Genomic DNA, 15,371 nt, shown 5'->3' with positions numbered 1-15,371 from the left:
TGACTGACTAAGTTTTCGTTTTCTTTGTCTCTCTCTCTCTCTCTCTCTCTCTCTCTCTCTCTCTCTCTCTCTCTCTCTCTCTCTCTCTCTCTCTCTCTCTCTCATGACGAAATATGACCTTGCTGTTGCAGCGTCTTAATCAATCGGTCTCTCTCTCTCTCTCTCTCTCTCTCTCTCTCTCTCTCTCTCTCTCTCTCTCTCTCTCTCTCTCTCTCTCTCTCTCTCTCTCTTAATGCGACATAACCTTACTACTGCTACTATTACTACTACTACAACTACTAATACTACTACTCTACTAGTACTGGACTGAAAAGTAGATATTCTCATACTAACACCCTAATAGCCTACATCGCCACCTTACTTATTATCTCAGCAACTCCCTTAAGACGCTCCCTTTTAAGTTTCCATGAGCCGCGGGGAAGATCACGTGGAAAGGAAAACGGGGGAAAAGAAAACGGAATCACGCTGAGTTCTAAAAGGAGCGAGGAAGAACGTGATGCCGGGCTCACATTCTTAAACACTTTGCTCTCTCACCACAACTATTTTCCAAGGCCACAGAGATGATTAGCCGTGTTCTCAAGATTATTTCTCCATTTAGTAATGTAGAAATCTTATTAATCTGTCACTAGAACCGTAAAAACACTCTTAAAAACCCGTGTCACTTCAATTAGGGCCTTTTAAAATTAGTGGCGGTGCGGCACAGAGGTGTTTCAAAATATGGTCCTTGGGAAAAAGATTTAATACGTCCCTGTCTTCCACTATAAGCTTCTTTTAGCCTCGCAGCGCCGCACACTCTCCACGCACCAGTCTCAGGAGGTGAACGATTTCAGGAAGTGGTATTACAGCGTGAGTGATTGCGTCCCTTGAAGGTGAAGTACAAGGTGTCTAGGTGTGGAGTGTAGTACAAGGCTCTGAACGCCTCTCCGCCGCCCCTCGCATCCCATCCACTCCCAACTGTTTCCTACTCCATATTGTGCTGTGGATGCACTGTACCCCGCTTGTTTCAGAGAGAGAGAGAGAGAGAGAGAGAGAGAGAGAGAGAGAGAGAGAGAGAGAGAGAGAGAGAGAGAGAGAATAAATAAATATCTTTAGGCTCTGGTGTCTCCCACAGCTCTTAAGACTAACAGGTGATTTTCTCTCCCCGCTGGCAGGCACTGCTACCTTCACTGGGGGGAGGTGATGGACCTGCTCGCCCTCATCAACAGCGCCGTCAACTTCTTGCTCTACTACATCATGTCACATCAGTTCCGGGTGACGTTCCGCTGCCTCCTCTACCCGCCGCCGCCCATCAACCTGTCCCCGCGCATCCAGGGGGAGACGGTATCTACGCAGCTCTAAGCATTCCCGCCCCAGTCCCCGCACCGGCAAGGGACTCTGGCATTCCCCTTGCCCTCCGACCCTTCCCCAGGACCGTGGAGGCGTTCCCGTCCGCACAAGGGTTAATGGTACTCGCTCCGCCCCGTCAGGAGGATTTCACAGTGCTCCTGAAGGGTTTACTTGCTCGCCTCTTGCTGACCTGCCTATCTGCCTTGGGACCGCCGCGCCCCTGCACCACAATACCACAACTATACTGACCCCTCTCATACCTATAAGGTTTTGGCGGCAAAGCCACACAAAATCCTCAAGCTGACTTTGTACATAGTATTATAATTCGTCAATATTGACTTCCCCACAACTTACGCCACACACGGCTGCCCACATCCCCTCTCTTCCACTGCAACGCTGCTGAGCCTCAGATGCACGGCCTCCACTCCAAAGGCCAGGCAGGAGCCTTTCCATGAACCTCGGGGCCTTCCAGGTACACACACGACAGCTACCAGCAGTTTATTCTTTATTTAGAGACGCGCCGCTAAGGTTTCGTCCACAGCCTCCTCAGCCCCGCGTCAGCCCTCACTGGCCGGCACGGCAGAAATCCCTGCACGGTATTCATTTGCAGAATGAAGTGCCCATTCCGCTTCCTCGCCAACTCAGTGCCACATCCCCCTTCCCCCACCTCATTACCGGCACCACGAGTCACTCCCTAGCACACACGCACGGGATGGCCATACAGCTCGTGCGTCACTTACATGGCTTTGAAAACGTGGAGTTATTTTTTTTCTTTTTTTTTTTCATGGCAATGTTCACAACCCAAGGCTCTGCCTCCACCAACCACAGGCACAAGTGTAGTACCACCCCACCGCGGCACATGCAGTGGTCATCCGCAAATGAACAACTGAAAACACACCAGACCGCCTCTTCACTACCAAGAACCACCTGACGGGACCTACAAGGCAGAAGCACATGTGTATCGTAGGCGTAGAGTTAGTTATTAGCACCTACATAACACTTAATTTTATATGGGAATGGACTATGTATACATATGTATATCATTCTGAGCCTCTCGTTGCTTATCAACATTACAAATAACCGTTCTTCGGTGTTCTGTTAGCTTTTTAGTGTGGCGGCGAGTGGATGTCAAGGGCCCGGGGGCCGCCCTCCTCACAGGACTCCCCTCACCTGACTTTGTCCTGAGCCCCCAAGGTCACCCAGGTGAGGCAAGGGGTCACTATGGGGTGACATCATACAGGTGCTGTGGAGGTCACCCCTCCTCACACCCAACACCCCAAGTGACCCCCGCCGTCCCTCAGGTCCCCGCCGCCGCCGCCCGAATTGTTGCGTAGCGAGGGCTGTCCCGACGCACTGGTTGACACACAATAAACTCGCATAATAAAGCGTTGTACATATTACTACTGATTCACTGACCTTCCAACCCTCACACTGCTGCGCCATGCCACACAACCTGCATACACACACACACACACACACCACCCGCGCAATGCTACTCAAACAACAACACCGCGCACACCACCCGTGCAGTGCCACACAAACAACACAACCACTGACACATGTCCCCCAGCCTTCCATTCCGTCTCCACCCTCGTGACTCCCATTCCTTCACATCACTTCCTGTTCCTTGATGCTCCCTCACTCCCTAGTGCTGACCTAATTCTCTCCATCTGCTCGCGGGTCCTGCCTCGCTCTATTTCCCCGCCCCTCCTCGCACGTACAACGGGCATTATACATCCGGCCACCACCACATTCCAGCCTTTCAAAAAGTTAGAGGAGAGGGGGAGAGAAACGTTGAAAAGAGACAGAGACAGAAAAAAAGAATCATGCATTTTTAAAACTGGGAAGTGGAACACGTGAGAAGAGAAATGGGAGGGAGGACGTAAAAAAAAGTACATACGTAGAGGTAACGGTGATCATTTTTTTTTTTAAATGCAGAAATAAATATATAAATAACGGGATTAATATACATAAAAAGAAGTATTCTGTTATAATGAGAGAGAGAGAGAGAGAGAGAGAGAGAGAGAGAGAGAGAGAGAGAGAGAGAGAGAGAGAGAGAGAGAGAGAGAGAGGGGGGGGGTAGGGGAGGGAGGGAGAGGATGGCGGGAGACGCTGTGAGGAGGCATGAGTCAGATGGTGTAATGCTGGCTTCACCACGCAGTTTTTTTTTTTTTTTTTTTTTTTCCAGGAAGATAGTTGCTGACACTCGCCAGCAGTTCTTCACACACACACACACACACACACACTGTACATCATACGTGGTAATCAGTGGAGACTAGACTGCACTGTTTATCCAAGTATTGCGTCACTACCCATTACCACCACCACTATCACCACCATCACCACAACCACCACCATCACTACCGCCTCTATCACTACTATCAATACTACAACTACTACTACTACTACTACTACTACTACTACTACTACTACTACTACTACTACTACGTACTGCTACTTATGATGATGATAATAATAATAATAATAATAATAATAATAATAATAATAATAATAATAGTAATAATAATAATAATAATAATACATTAATGACGATTGCATAACATTTCCCCTCACCACCACTACAACTACTACTACTACTACTACTACTACTACTACTACTACTACTACCACTATCGGCAATAGTAATAACATCATCAACAACAACAACAACAACAACAACAACAACAACAACAACAACAACAATAAAAATAATAATAATACAATAATGACGATTGCATAACATTTTCCCTTGCCGCCACCACCACCACCACCACTACTACCACCATCGCCACTACCACCACCATGACCACCACCACCACCACCACCACTACCACCAACAACAACAACAAAAACAACAACAACAACCCGATGATAACAATAATTAAAACAAATTTCTTCGTTCTCAAGATCTTCACCCCACCTCCTGCCCCATCCTTCAACGCTCCCCCTTTCCCACACCCCCAACACATCCCATCCACCTTCCCATCTCCCATTGCCCACTACAGACATACATTTTCTATGCTTGCTTATCTGCTTAACCCGTAGTAGTAGTAGTAGTAGTAGTAGTAGTAGCATATAAGCTTATAAAAGACGACGCATTTAGCAAACCTACTATTATTGAACAGCATAAAACTTAAATAACATCATCGCTTTCATCTGAAGGTTAGATGGAGTTAGCTTTAGACTCATCTACTTTGATTGATGCCATTAATGATCCCCTTTATTGTGCGGGATCACTGTATGAAAAAAAAAAAAGAAAAAAAAAACATAACTGCCAAGAAAAAAATTGTCAGTCTTCAAATTAATAGGCTAGTGTCCCTTCCACAATCCCCGCTGTACGCACCAATGTGACCCTTGTTTGTAACTTTGATAGTGTGCTGAGTCTATGGTAAACTTGGAGGTGTGTTGAGTCAGAAACGGCTCGTGGGACCGGGAGCGGGGACGGGGTGAGTGACGTGTCCGGTGGTGGTGGAGGAGTGTGTGCGACAGTGCTCAGCTGATAAGGTGCTGAACTGTTATTTATCGTTAATGATACAAGCGAAACCTAAATTAGCTCCGTTTCACTTGTCTCTTTCTCTCTAGGAACAGCCAGTCAGCAGTAACCATGAGTAACTTAACTAACGGTTGTATGTAGCATATTAAAAATTAAGATAAATTATAACCGAGCTGAAATAAATGGTGGCAATTATACTATGGTATTGGCTAACCATGGTATCATTCCAACAACAACAACAACAACAGCAACAGAAGCACATCAAATCATTGTTCATCTATTCGTTACAACACGCAAATCAGCAAGGCAACAACAAACAGGGGCTCAGAATCGTTTCCTTCCTACCCTACTTCCTTCCTGGCTCCGGTGATCCACAACACACTTCCCCCTCACTCTCCCGCTAAGGAAAGTGGACACCATAACTTGTCTTCCCTAATAATTCACACAGACAATATACAAGAGGATACACGGCGCAACACAACAGAGAAAAACTGTATTAGAAAAAGTATATTTCACACACACACACACACACACACACCAACGCAGCAACCCATTATTATCCGTCAGCATCTTCACCTACGCCGTAACATTACGTAACATCACAAACCTGCGACACGTCACAACCACATCATCATGAATCCACGTGTGATTTGAGCTTAATTTTCTAACACCCCCCGCAAGCAGTTCTGGGAGGCAGGGAGACACTCGATGCTACACCACAACGTGATGGCAGTGCAAGACAGTGAGTTAAAATGAACTTAACGGTGTATGTATAACGTTGTGGTGTGCAGCATTCTATTTATTATATAGCACATCCTCACCCACGCCAAGAGAATAGTAAGTAATCAAGAACTCTCTCTCTCTCTCTCTCTCTCTCTCTCTCTCTTTGATCCCCAAGACTACTTGTTGGGAAGCTTTAAAACTTTCGTGGCTGCCTGTATGAACACGCTCTTTTCCTATTACGTCACAAGATTCCGTGACGTCACAACCACATCATCATGAGCCCACGTGTGAATTTAAGCTTAATTTTCTAACACCCCCAGCAAGCAGTTCTGGGAGGCAGGGGGACACTCGACGATGCTACACCACAACGCGATGGCAGTGCAAGACAGTGAGTTACAATGAACTTAACGGTGGGTGTATAATGTTGTGGTGTGCTGCGTTGGATGTCTGTGTGTGGCATCTGTCAGGGTTTCCTGCGACTCCCATTCCTTGCCTGAACATGTTGGTGGGTAATGCAAGCTGCCAGCCGCACGATTCAGGCTTCTTTTAAAAATCCACGTGTCATTGAAATGTGTACAATACCTGCATGACGCTTGTAAATTTACTCTTGCTCTAGACTCTCATACGGAAAATTTTCAAGAATAGTTCAAACTGTAACGCCAAACCGGGACCAAGGGCAACAAAATCCATACATGTGTAAAATAAATGTCCCCTGAGGTGCCAGTCACTAAGAAAGAGGAGAAAGTTTCGGTGAAGTGTGTGCCTGTGTTAGCCGAATGTAGTGTTGTGTGAAGGAAGGGTGTGTTTTGAGAATAGGAACTACGAGTGAATGGACGAAAACTTCATGCGTCAAGCTCGCTGGCGTTCGCGTTGTAAAGAATGCAAGTGAATCATTTAGTGTAATTTAACATTCCGTATAAACTGCAAAATTAATTAATTAGCTGTTTATCAATTAATTAAAGAATTAACTAATTAGGCATCCCCAAGTAATGAAATTTTACACTGACAACTGGTGTGTGTGTGTGTGTGTGTGTGTGTGTGTGTGTTTCAATGTTGCAGTAGTAGTATTATAATCTGTTGACATAGTTAAGGAAGAAAAAAAAAAAACATGCATCTTCCTTGCATTTTAGAGGTCATTATTTCTTCGGAGAGAGAGAGAGAGAGAGAGAGAGAGAGAGAGAGAGAGAGAGAGAGAGAGAGAGAGAGAGAGAGAGAGAGTAAAAATAATGGCGTTAAAAAAAAAAAAAAAAAAAAAAAACATTAAATTACATGCACTACGACATGTGTGAGCTTAACTACGGCAAAAGAAATAACAACGATAAAGCGAAGAAAATATCTGATGATGATGCTGATAGTGATAGTGAATACAAATACTACTAATAACAGAAATAAATAATATTGATAACAACGAGAACAATAAAGACAGTAATAGTAATAATGATAATAATGATACGAAGAAGACGAAGAAGAGGAAGAACAAGAAGGAAAAAAGCGACGACAACAACAACAACAACAACAACAACAACAACAACAACAACAACTCCCCAAACTTCTAACTACGTAGCATCGCGCCTCCTCATCCCAACCAATCCAAAACCAAGAAAAATAAAAAAAATAAACCAGCAACACTACCTATATATATTTAGAACCCCACGTAAACAAATCAATCAAAAACAATGAGACGGGCACAATGAGACAGCCACCACCGGAAATTAAGTAACCTCTCTTACTTATTTTCATTGCTTTATCCTTTTTTTATTTTTTTTTCAGTCATTGCTTCTCTCATGGCTTCGTATTGTTAAATATCTCAGCGCTACTTAACGTATATCTCACCTGCTTTTTCACTGAGTGTCGTGAAAGTTAATGTGGTTAGGGAGGAAGAGTAATTAAAAACAAATAAATAAGTAAATAAATAAATAAATGAAATGAGGCTCCGTATTTTTTTTTTTCATTTTCATCTACTTATTTTATTTATCTATTTATTTGTTCATTTATTTATTTATTTATTTTATGGGGGCAGGTTTCAAGTGTTCGTATGAGTCAAGGGATCAATGGAGAGACAAGTCTGCACCATCACTTCCTAAAATACCCATGGAAAAACTTACTGCTCACCCTTTGTGGTCTTTGAAATTAGTCCTTAGTCACACCTAAAGCACTTGCGAATAAGGGCTAAACACTCACAGCCTTCTAGGAACACTATACAACCTGCAAGTAGATCAGAGGACTCAAGGCCGGGAGAAAGACAATAAAAAGCCACAGTTTGGAAGGTGTGGAAGTTTACTAGACTCGTGATCTCTACGATGTGAGGACTGAAGGTGGATATGAACCAGGCACCGTGATCCTATATAGCCCTTTATTCTGAAACACTTCTGCATCACACCTCCACTTTATTCAAAAAGACTCTAGTTGAAGTTACACGAGTTTTTAGGGTGTTTTGATGGTTCTAGGACGTATTAACAACATTTGTTCATTATTAACACGACTCTTAACACTCTTGAGAAGCCGGCTAATCATCTCTGTGGCCTTTGAAAATAGTTGTGGTGAGAGAACAAAGCGTTTTAGAATGCGGGTGTTTCAAAGAGGAGCTTGGAAGTTAGGCCCAAGAAACGCCTGGCTGAGAGAGTGAGGAGTGGAATGGACTCAGTGAAGGACCAGGAGAGGCGGTACATCGACAACAACAATGGAAGGAGGTGAATAGAAGTGTTAGCGCGATCTGGGAGTGATGTGACACGGGGAGTGTGTGTGTGTGTGTGTGTGTAAGGCGCCGTCATACCAGCACATTTTCCATTTACTATTTTCGTCAACTCCGATTCTCGTCAACTTTTACCTCGTTCCGTCGTTTTTTTTTTTTTTTTTTTTTTTTTTGTCCGCATCGTCAAACGGGAGTGATCGTTTTCATGGAGGAGGACTGCCATCAACTTTTGTTGTCAATGTATAAAAATATGCTAAATAAATCATATTGTTTAAAAATATAAATAAATTGATATAAAATAACTTAATTTCACGTCGTTACTTTTGACTTGTGGATAAACAGTGGCTCGCATGACTTGATAGATGTTTAAACTTTTGGAAGGTCTCTGTTCCTCTACCCCTGCACGCTAGACACCATTTTAACTCGTTTAGGTAATCTACGATTTACAAAATTCGTAATAAAGATCAGAGCAGCGACTGCTTGCCTGTGCGTCAGAGCCATGTTTGGTCATTTGTTTACTGTCAACGAAAATGCTGACGAACGGCTGTGCGTGTGTTACGGGGCGCGCTCAAGAAATTGTCGATTTTCAGAAAGTTGGCAAAAAGAGTTGACGGAAAATTTGATGTAATAGAGTGACGGCGCCTTCAGTAGTCTTCAAGTGGGAACCTATTTATAAACAAGTAGGTGTGACGAGAGAGAGAGAGAGAGAGAGAGAGAGAGAGAGAGAGAGAGAGAGAGAGAGAGAGAGAGAGAGAGAGAGAGAGAGAACTATGATGTTGATGACGATGATGATTATAAAAAAAAATGTGTGTGTGTGTGTGTGTGTGTGTGTGTGTGTGTGTGTGTGTGTTGATGATGGTAAAGAAAGACAATAAAAATGTTTGTGTTTTTTCACGTCTCCTACGCCATTTACATTGGGAAATTAGTATATATATATATATATATATATATATATATATATATATATATATATATATATATATATATATATATATATATATATATATATATATATATATATATATATATATATATATATATATATATATATATATATATATATATATATATATATATATATATATATATATATATATATATATATATATATATATATATATATATATATATATATATATATATATATATATATATATATATATATATATATATATATACATTAGCATGAGTGTTGATTAGAACAAGGTGACCAGTAAGCATCACGCACGTAGCACAGAATGTGACATAACTTTAAACCTCAAAAATAATATTTATGAAAGCACCTCTATTTTTTTTTTTTTTTTTCACTTAATTTAGTCAAAACAAATGTTCGTCTTTGTCAATATATGGCGATACAATATCAACAACGTTAACAATAACAACATCAACGACAACAACGATAATAATCACATCATCAACATCAACACAACAACAACAATAACAATACATTTTATATTCTCAAACGTTTAGTACAGTGTACGACAACTATTGCCGCACGCTGAGTAAGAATGGGCGGGGCGAGCTGAGAGCGTGTATATAAGACGCTGCCAGCCGGGAGTAGACAACAAATTCCTCCCAGCTGATCTCAAAGGCTTATCTCAAGGCACCGCTATTGCAAGCACCGAGCATTATGTATCACCTCTTGGGAACTCCTGTCATTGGTAAGCTACAGGTGTCTCCGATTAAGGGAAGATCAATTTGCCTCATTCCCTGCGTCAGAATAAATATTATAATTATAGTAGATAAGTAACTAGAGGTGATTTTTTTAACCACTCCATTGCACAATGTGGTGTTACTTATGGTAATTATCTAGTAATATCCAGAATAAAATTAAACTGATAGTATAGTAATGAAAGAATTTATCGCTAACTTGGGATGACTAGAAAATTATTTGTTTGAATACAATATTGTCATCCAGTTATGGAAAATAATATGCATCACAATACGAATACTTATTCCCAGTGTTGCCATGACTTGCATTACATACAGTAAGGAACACTCAAATCCACACCAACTATTCCTTGACGAGTTCTAATTATTGTAGTGGACAAGGAAAATTCACACTTGAGACTGCCGACTTGCCATTCATAACCGTACACTCATGAGTCCATCCACTGCAGAAATGAGCGACGAGCAGGACATGAAGACGCTGCTCAAGCAGCGGGAGACTCGGCCCTTGACCAGGCCCATCCTGGTGGCCGCCGTGTACCACAACCCAGTCTACTACATGCCTGTCCCGCACCAGCCGTCGCCCTACCCCGCACCAAAGAGAAGCAACAGCCTGAACCTCCCACACACCTACTCCACCTTCCCGCACTCCCGCAGCCTCTCCCTGTAATGAGATGCTACGCTGAGCCTCGCCGGGCATCAAAACATCCAACACGCCAATTCATGATACGCTGGTCAAGGCGGGGTTTTGTCATGAAGCGGCCGCCTACCTGCTGCGCCTCGCTAATGAGTTGTAAAACAGGGGCGTTTCGCACTACAGCCCCGCAAACCCAACTCTTGCGTGAGGAGCACCAAGGCTTCACACCAGTCTCCCATGTACTGGAATGGCTGTGCTGAACCTGCTGTTGTTGCTGTTGTCGCTGCTGTTGCTTTAGTCTGCTGCTGTTACTGTGTTGTATATGTGCATCAAGCCTTTATGAATGCTACCTGGAGGCTTAAGTATATCAATACTTATCTGTATATACATGAGTAGTCAGCACAGTATTTTATACCTGAACTGAGTGAGAATAGCTATAAAGTAATCAAATTATGCATTTCCCACGATAAAATATTTAATGATGAATCTAGTCGTACAAAATAAAGACATGTATTTAATTACACTTTAAATGACTATGAACTTCATTCAATGGCCCACCTCATGAATTTAATTACATTTTGCAATCACGATTATGCACAATATTAGGCATTGATTAAAGCCATCTCCTGTACCAACACCATTACAGAGTAATGATATTGTAGCACTCAAGAAAACAACAGGTCGCTAACCATTGAATCACTGGATAATCAGTGGATAACGTCCAGTACAGTGGTTGCTTTGTTGATGGTAGGCAAACTGAATATGAATAATCTGTTATTCTTCATCAAGAACATTGCGAGGTCTGAAGCTTACTTTGTAGGCTTCCATATTTCATGCGTGTTTGGTGATCAATAAAAAAAAGCTTTCTATTCTGCAAGTAATCCCATAAAGCAGCACAAAATTTTGAGAAAAGTCCAGATATCAACTTGTTTGGGTGGTGTGGCAAATGCTCAACGACTCCAGCGAAGCTCCTGAACCTTCATGCTTGAACTTGAGCACGCGCGGACACAAGCACACAGTCTACGTCAGGACAGACACAAGATAATAATTATCACCAATAATTCTTCAGCACTGATAGAAGACAAAGTTATTAACAAAATTCACTTACCATACATGATGGATATATGTTATTTTGTATTATAAAACAAGATGATCTGCCAGAAATGAAATCAAGATTGTTTCACCGGTAAATTTATGTATGCGAGTATGTCTATATACCAGCAACAATACGCCAACTCAACCTCAGCTGGCTGTATAGCTAACATCAACGTCGTGTGGGGATCAGTGCACGGCAGTCCTACGGATGGAATCATCGATGGAAGCAAAGGAAAATATATTCTATCCACACAGACAAAACCACATAGAACTTATGCCTGAGTCAAAAGTTAAAAACAAAAATCGCACTAGTAATTGGCACAATGGTGTAATATTGATAAATTTAACACCATCAGACGACAAAAGCAGTACGCCAAGATTACCGAGTTCTTGACATGGAGACCACGGGTTGTTTTGATTTACTGCAAGAAGCGATGCAGAAACAAGCAAGAACAGCGTAGACATCGATGTAAAGTATCTATGCCCTTCAGAAGGTGCTAAAGGAAGATGTTGAAGTGTAGGAGTGCCGCAGCAGGTAGCGCCTAAGCGTCGAAGAGTTTGGCCAGGTAGAAAGTACAGCGCGAAGTCACTGCTTACAGAAGGCAGCGAAGAAGCACGCGGTGAACCTGGAGCATAAGAGCTTCGGTGGCCACAATGAAAGGCTTATAGAAAAGCTGGAAAACACAACTTCAGTTAATTGCAACTGGAAAGCGTTGTGCGCAAAGATGAAGGCTTCTTAGGACCACATGGCTGCTTTAACTTTTTAATCACCAGTTTCTTTGGAGAGGATCGATTGCGACGATGCCACCAGTAAGTAGTAATGTAATAAGAGACATCTATTATAGTGACGCTGGTGGCCTTTAGTATATTATAAGTATCTGCGATCCCAGCTGTCCACATGGTGGCTGATCTTCTGGGGAGACAGTCTGGAGTGGCTGACCTTCAATGGAAACAGTCTGGAGTGGCTGATCTTCAAGTGAGACAGTCTCGGATGGTTGACCTTCAGAGGAGACAGTTTGGAGTGGCTGACCTTCAAATGAGACAGTGTGAGATAGCTGACCTTTAGGGAAGACTGTCTGGAGTGGCTGATCTTCAACGGAGACAGCCTGGGATGACTGACCTTCAGGGGAGACAGTCGGGAGTGGCTGACCTTCAGGGGAAACAATCTGGACTGGCTAATCTTCAAGTGAGACAGTCTGGAATGGCTGATCTTCGAATGAGACAGTCTGGAGTGGTTGATCTACAAGTGCGACAGCCTGGAGTGGTTGATCTACAAGTGCGACAGTCTGGAGTGGTTGATCTACAAGTGCGACAGTCTGGAGTGGCTGATCTTTAATTGAGACAGTCTGGGGTGGCTGATCTTTAATTGAGACAGTCTGGGGTGGCTGATCTTCACGTGGTCTGTGCGGGATGACAGATCTTCCGCGTCACTGTTTCGAAACAAGAATGAAAACGTGAGATGGTTGATTTTCAGGTGATCCGAGTATAATAGCGTACAAGTCTATACAATGGTTGTGTGGAGGGTGCGTGCGTACCAGTCGTAAGGTATGGTCCAGCCGCGCTAATAACTAACTGTGATCAACTGGCCAATGTCCAAAGTCGTTAGACAATGCAACGGGCAGGACCAGGCTGGTATCGGGCATAGGATCATTGTTGGTTTGCCATGCGCTCAGTCACTGCCATCCACAGCAGCATCACATGGCTATGAAACAAGAAATTCTTCTCTCTCTCTCTCTCTCTCTCTCTCTCTCTCTCTCTCTCTCTCTCTCTCTCTCTCTGAAATTTGAATCAAAATAATGGATGCTACGTACAACCGAAAAGCTCTTTGGTGGGATGTTGCCTAGACTGCGTCCAAGACAGTAGTAATAAATGTAGTAAGTCCTCGAAGAATAAGTATAAATTCAAAATTTCCGTGTTTTCTTTATCAAAGGGCCATAGCCACTTAACCTTAGCTGAGCATCCACTCCCGAAGCAAACACTCCACGTCTGTGCTCGGTGTGGACGCTAAGACCTGAATATTATAATTTTCATCTTGTATGAACGCCAATAATAAGTGTGTGCTCATGTTAGTACGAAACAGTTCATATTCGTATATATCATATAATAAACAGTACAATATCCAGTTCCCAACATCATTTTTTTAGATCAGTTCTCGAGACAATATTTGTATGCTTCAAGGCAATATATGGCAGAATATGGCGCGGTGGACGGATGGCTGGTGTGTTTTGCGGGCCACGAGACTCGGAGGGCGCGAGACGGTGGCATCTTCATGACGTCATCCTCTTCTCGTGCGTTCAAAATGGCGAGAATGCGAATTTCATGTTTACCATGAGATAGAGACCTCCTGCAGCTATGTGCAGCTATGAACAGGTTGCTCCACGCTCTCTGTCACAGGACCTTCATACTCTATCTACAGAACTAGGACGCTAATGGACCTTTCTTTAGCGTAAACACAATATCTCAGCACTGACGCGTGCTGGTGCACCATATCATGATCTCGCTCTTGGTGCTTCTTCAATCAACTAATCTAAGAGTAAAATAAAAATCAATCAACCGATCTATATATAAGAGTGGTAAAATCAAAGTAACACTCACCAACAGTACCCATTACGGGGAGATGTCTGGAGCGTGGCACAAACACACACATACACACACCATTATGCCGGGAAGCTTCCATACACACACCATGATACTGTCTTCTTGTATATTAACTCCATGCCTTAACACTAGTCACTAAATTAAGTAAACAGACTTGTTGGTGTCGAGAACGATGGCTTCTTAATCACAGTACTGACTCTTCCTTGTAATCTCGGACCACGCAGGGATACCAACTTAATCTGTGGCTCAATGAAGACCCCAAAGATTTACAGCCTTTTTCCTTTGTGATAACCGAGAACTTCACTGACACTATGAAAAAAAAAAAAAAGAGGATAAAGATTCATTGCATCTCAGCACAGCCACTGTTGACACCAAGGAGTCTGGAGAAGCTTCTCTAGACTCCTTGGTTGCCAAACACACACTAAATAACTTCTCACTAACCCGGATCTATGAGCGCCTGTTCTCCATTACACAACCCGCAACATAAACTCCGACTGCTTGTCTTGTCATCTGCCGAGACGCGGAAAATTTGAATTGTTTTTCTAAACCATGAAAATTTCATGTCAATTTTAATGTTCAAATAACGTGCTGATACTGCTTATATATAAATATAAATAAATAAATTCATATATATATATATATATATATATATATATATATATATATATATATATATATATATATATATATATATATATATATATACCCAACCTAATCTAACAACCAAAGACCTCTGCCCTTAGTTACTGACCTACCCTCACCTAAAACTTAGGACTTTCTCAGAAGGATGTGGCCCTTTTGGAAAGAATGATCTATTATTCGTGTGTGATGTGGTGGTGTGATGTGTTGTGATGTGGTGCTAGTTGCATGTGATTCCTGCACTTAGGCTATTTACTTGTTTATTTTCAGCACACCTTTAGATTTTTCCTTGTAGACAGATTTGCAGATGAAAATGGTTTTACCCCAAAGTATGTAGATCAAGAATAAATGAATTTGAATGACATCTTGCAACACGAGCAGCATTAAGGAAATTAATTAGTGTCATCACATTTTGATATTTGTGTGGTCCAATGCTATTACAGATATAAAACCTGTCACTGGATAGGCCCACATTATCATAACTTTTTGGTGTCTACATC

The 15,371-nt window shown here is 42.4% G+C and overlaps 1 protein-coding gene across 1 annotated transcript in view; it reads left to right on the top strand.

Annotated features, from left to right (window-relative positions):
- The window catches only part of LOC135101977 (G-protein coupled receptor dmsr-1-like), a 93,568-nt gene extending 90,845 nt beyond the window's left edge, over window positions 1-2,723 (top strand). Inside the window, exon 6 of the mRNA XM_064006509.1 lies at window positions 1,152-2,723. Within this exon, the coding sequence (XP_063862579.1) occupies window positions 1,152-1,338 (187 nt within the window). The 3' untranslated portion in view covers window positions 1,339-2,723. The remainder of the gene's footprint in view (window positions 1-1,151) is intronic.
- Window positions 2,724-15,371: the final 12,648 nt, after the last annotated feature.

This window comes from Scylla paramamosain, chromosome 7, assembly GCF_035594125.1.
Source record: "Scylla paramamosain isolate STU-SP2022 chromosome 7, ASM3559412v1, whole genome shotgun sequence".
In the NCBI taxonomy this organism is placed as follows: Eukaryota; Metazoa; Arthropoda; class Malacostraca; order Decapoda; family Portunidae; genus Scylla; species Scylla paramamosain.
This window is presented reverse-complemented; position numbering and strand designations above follow the sequence as displayed.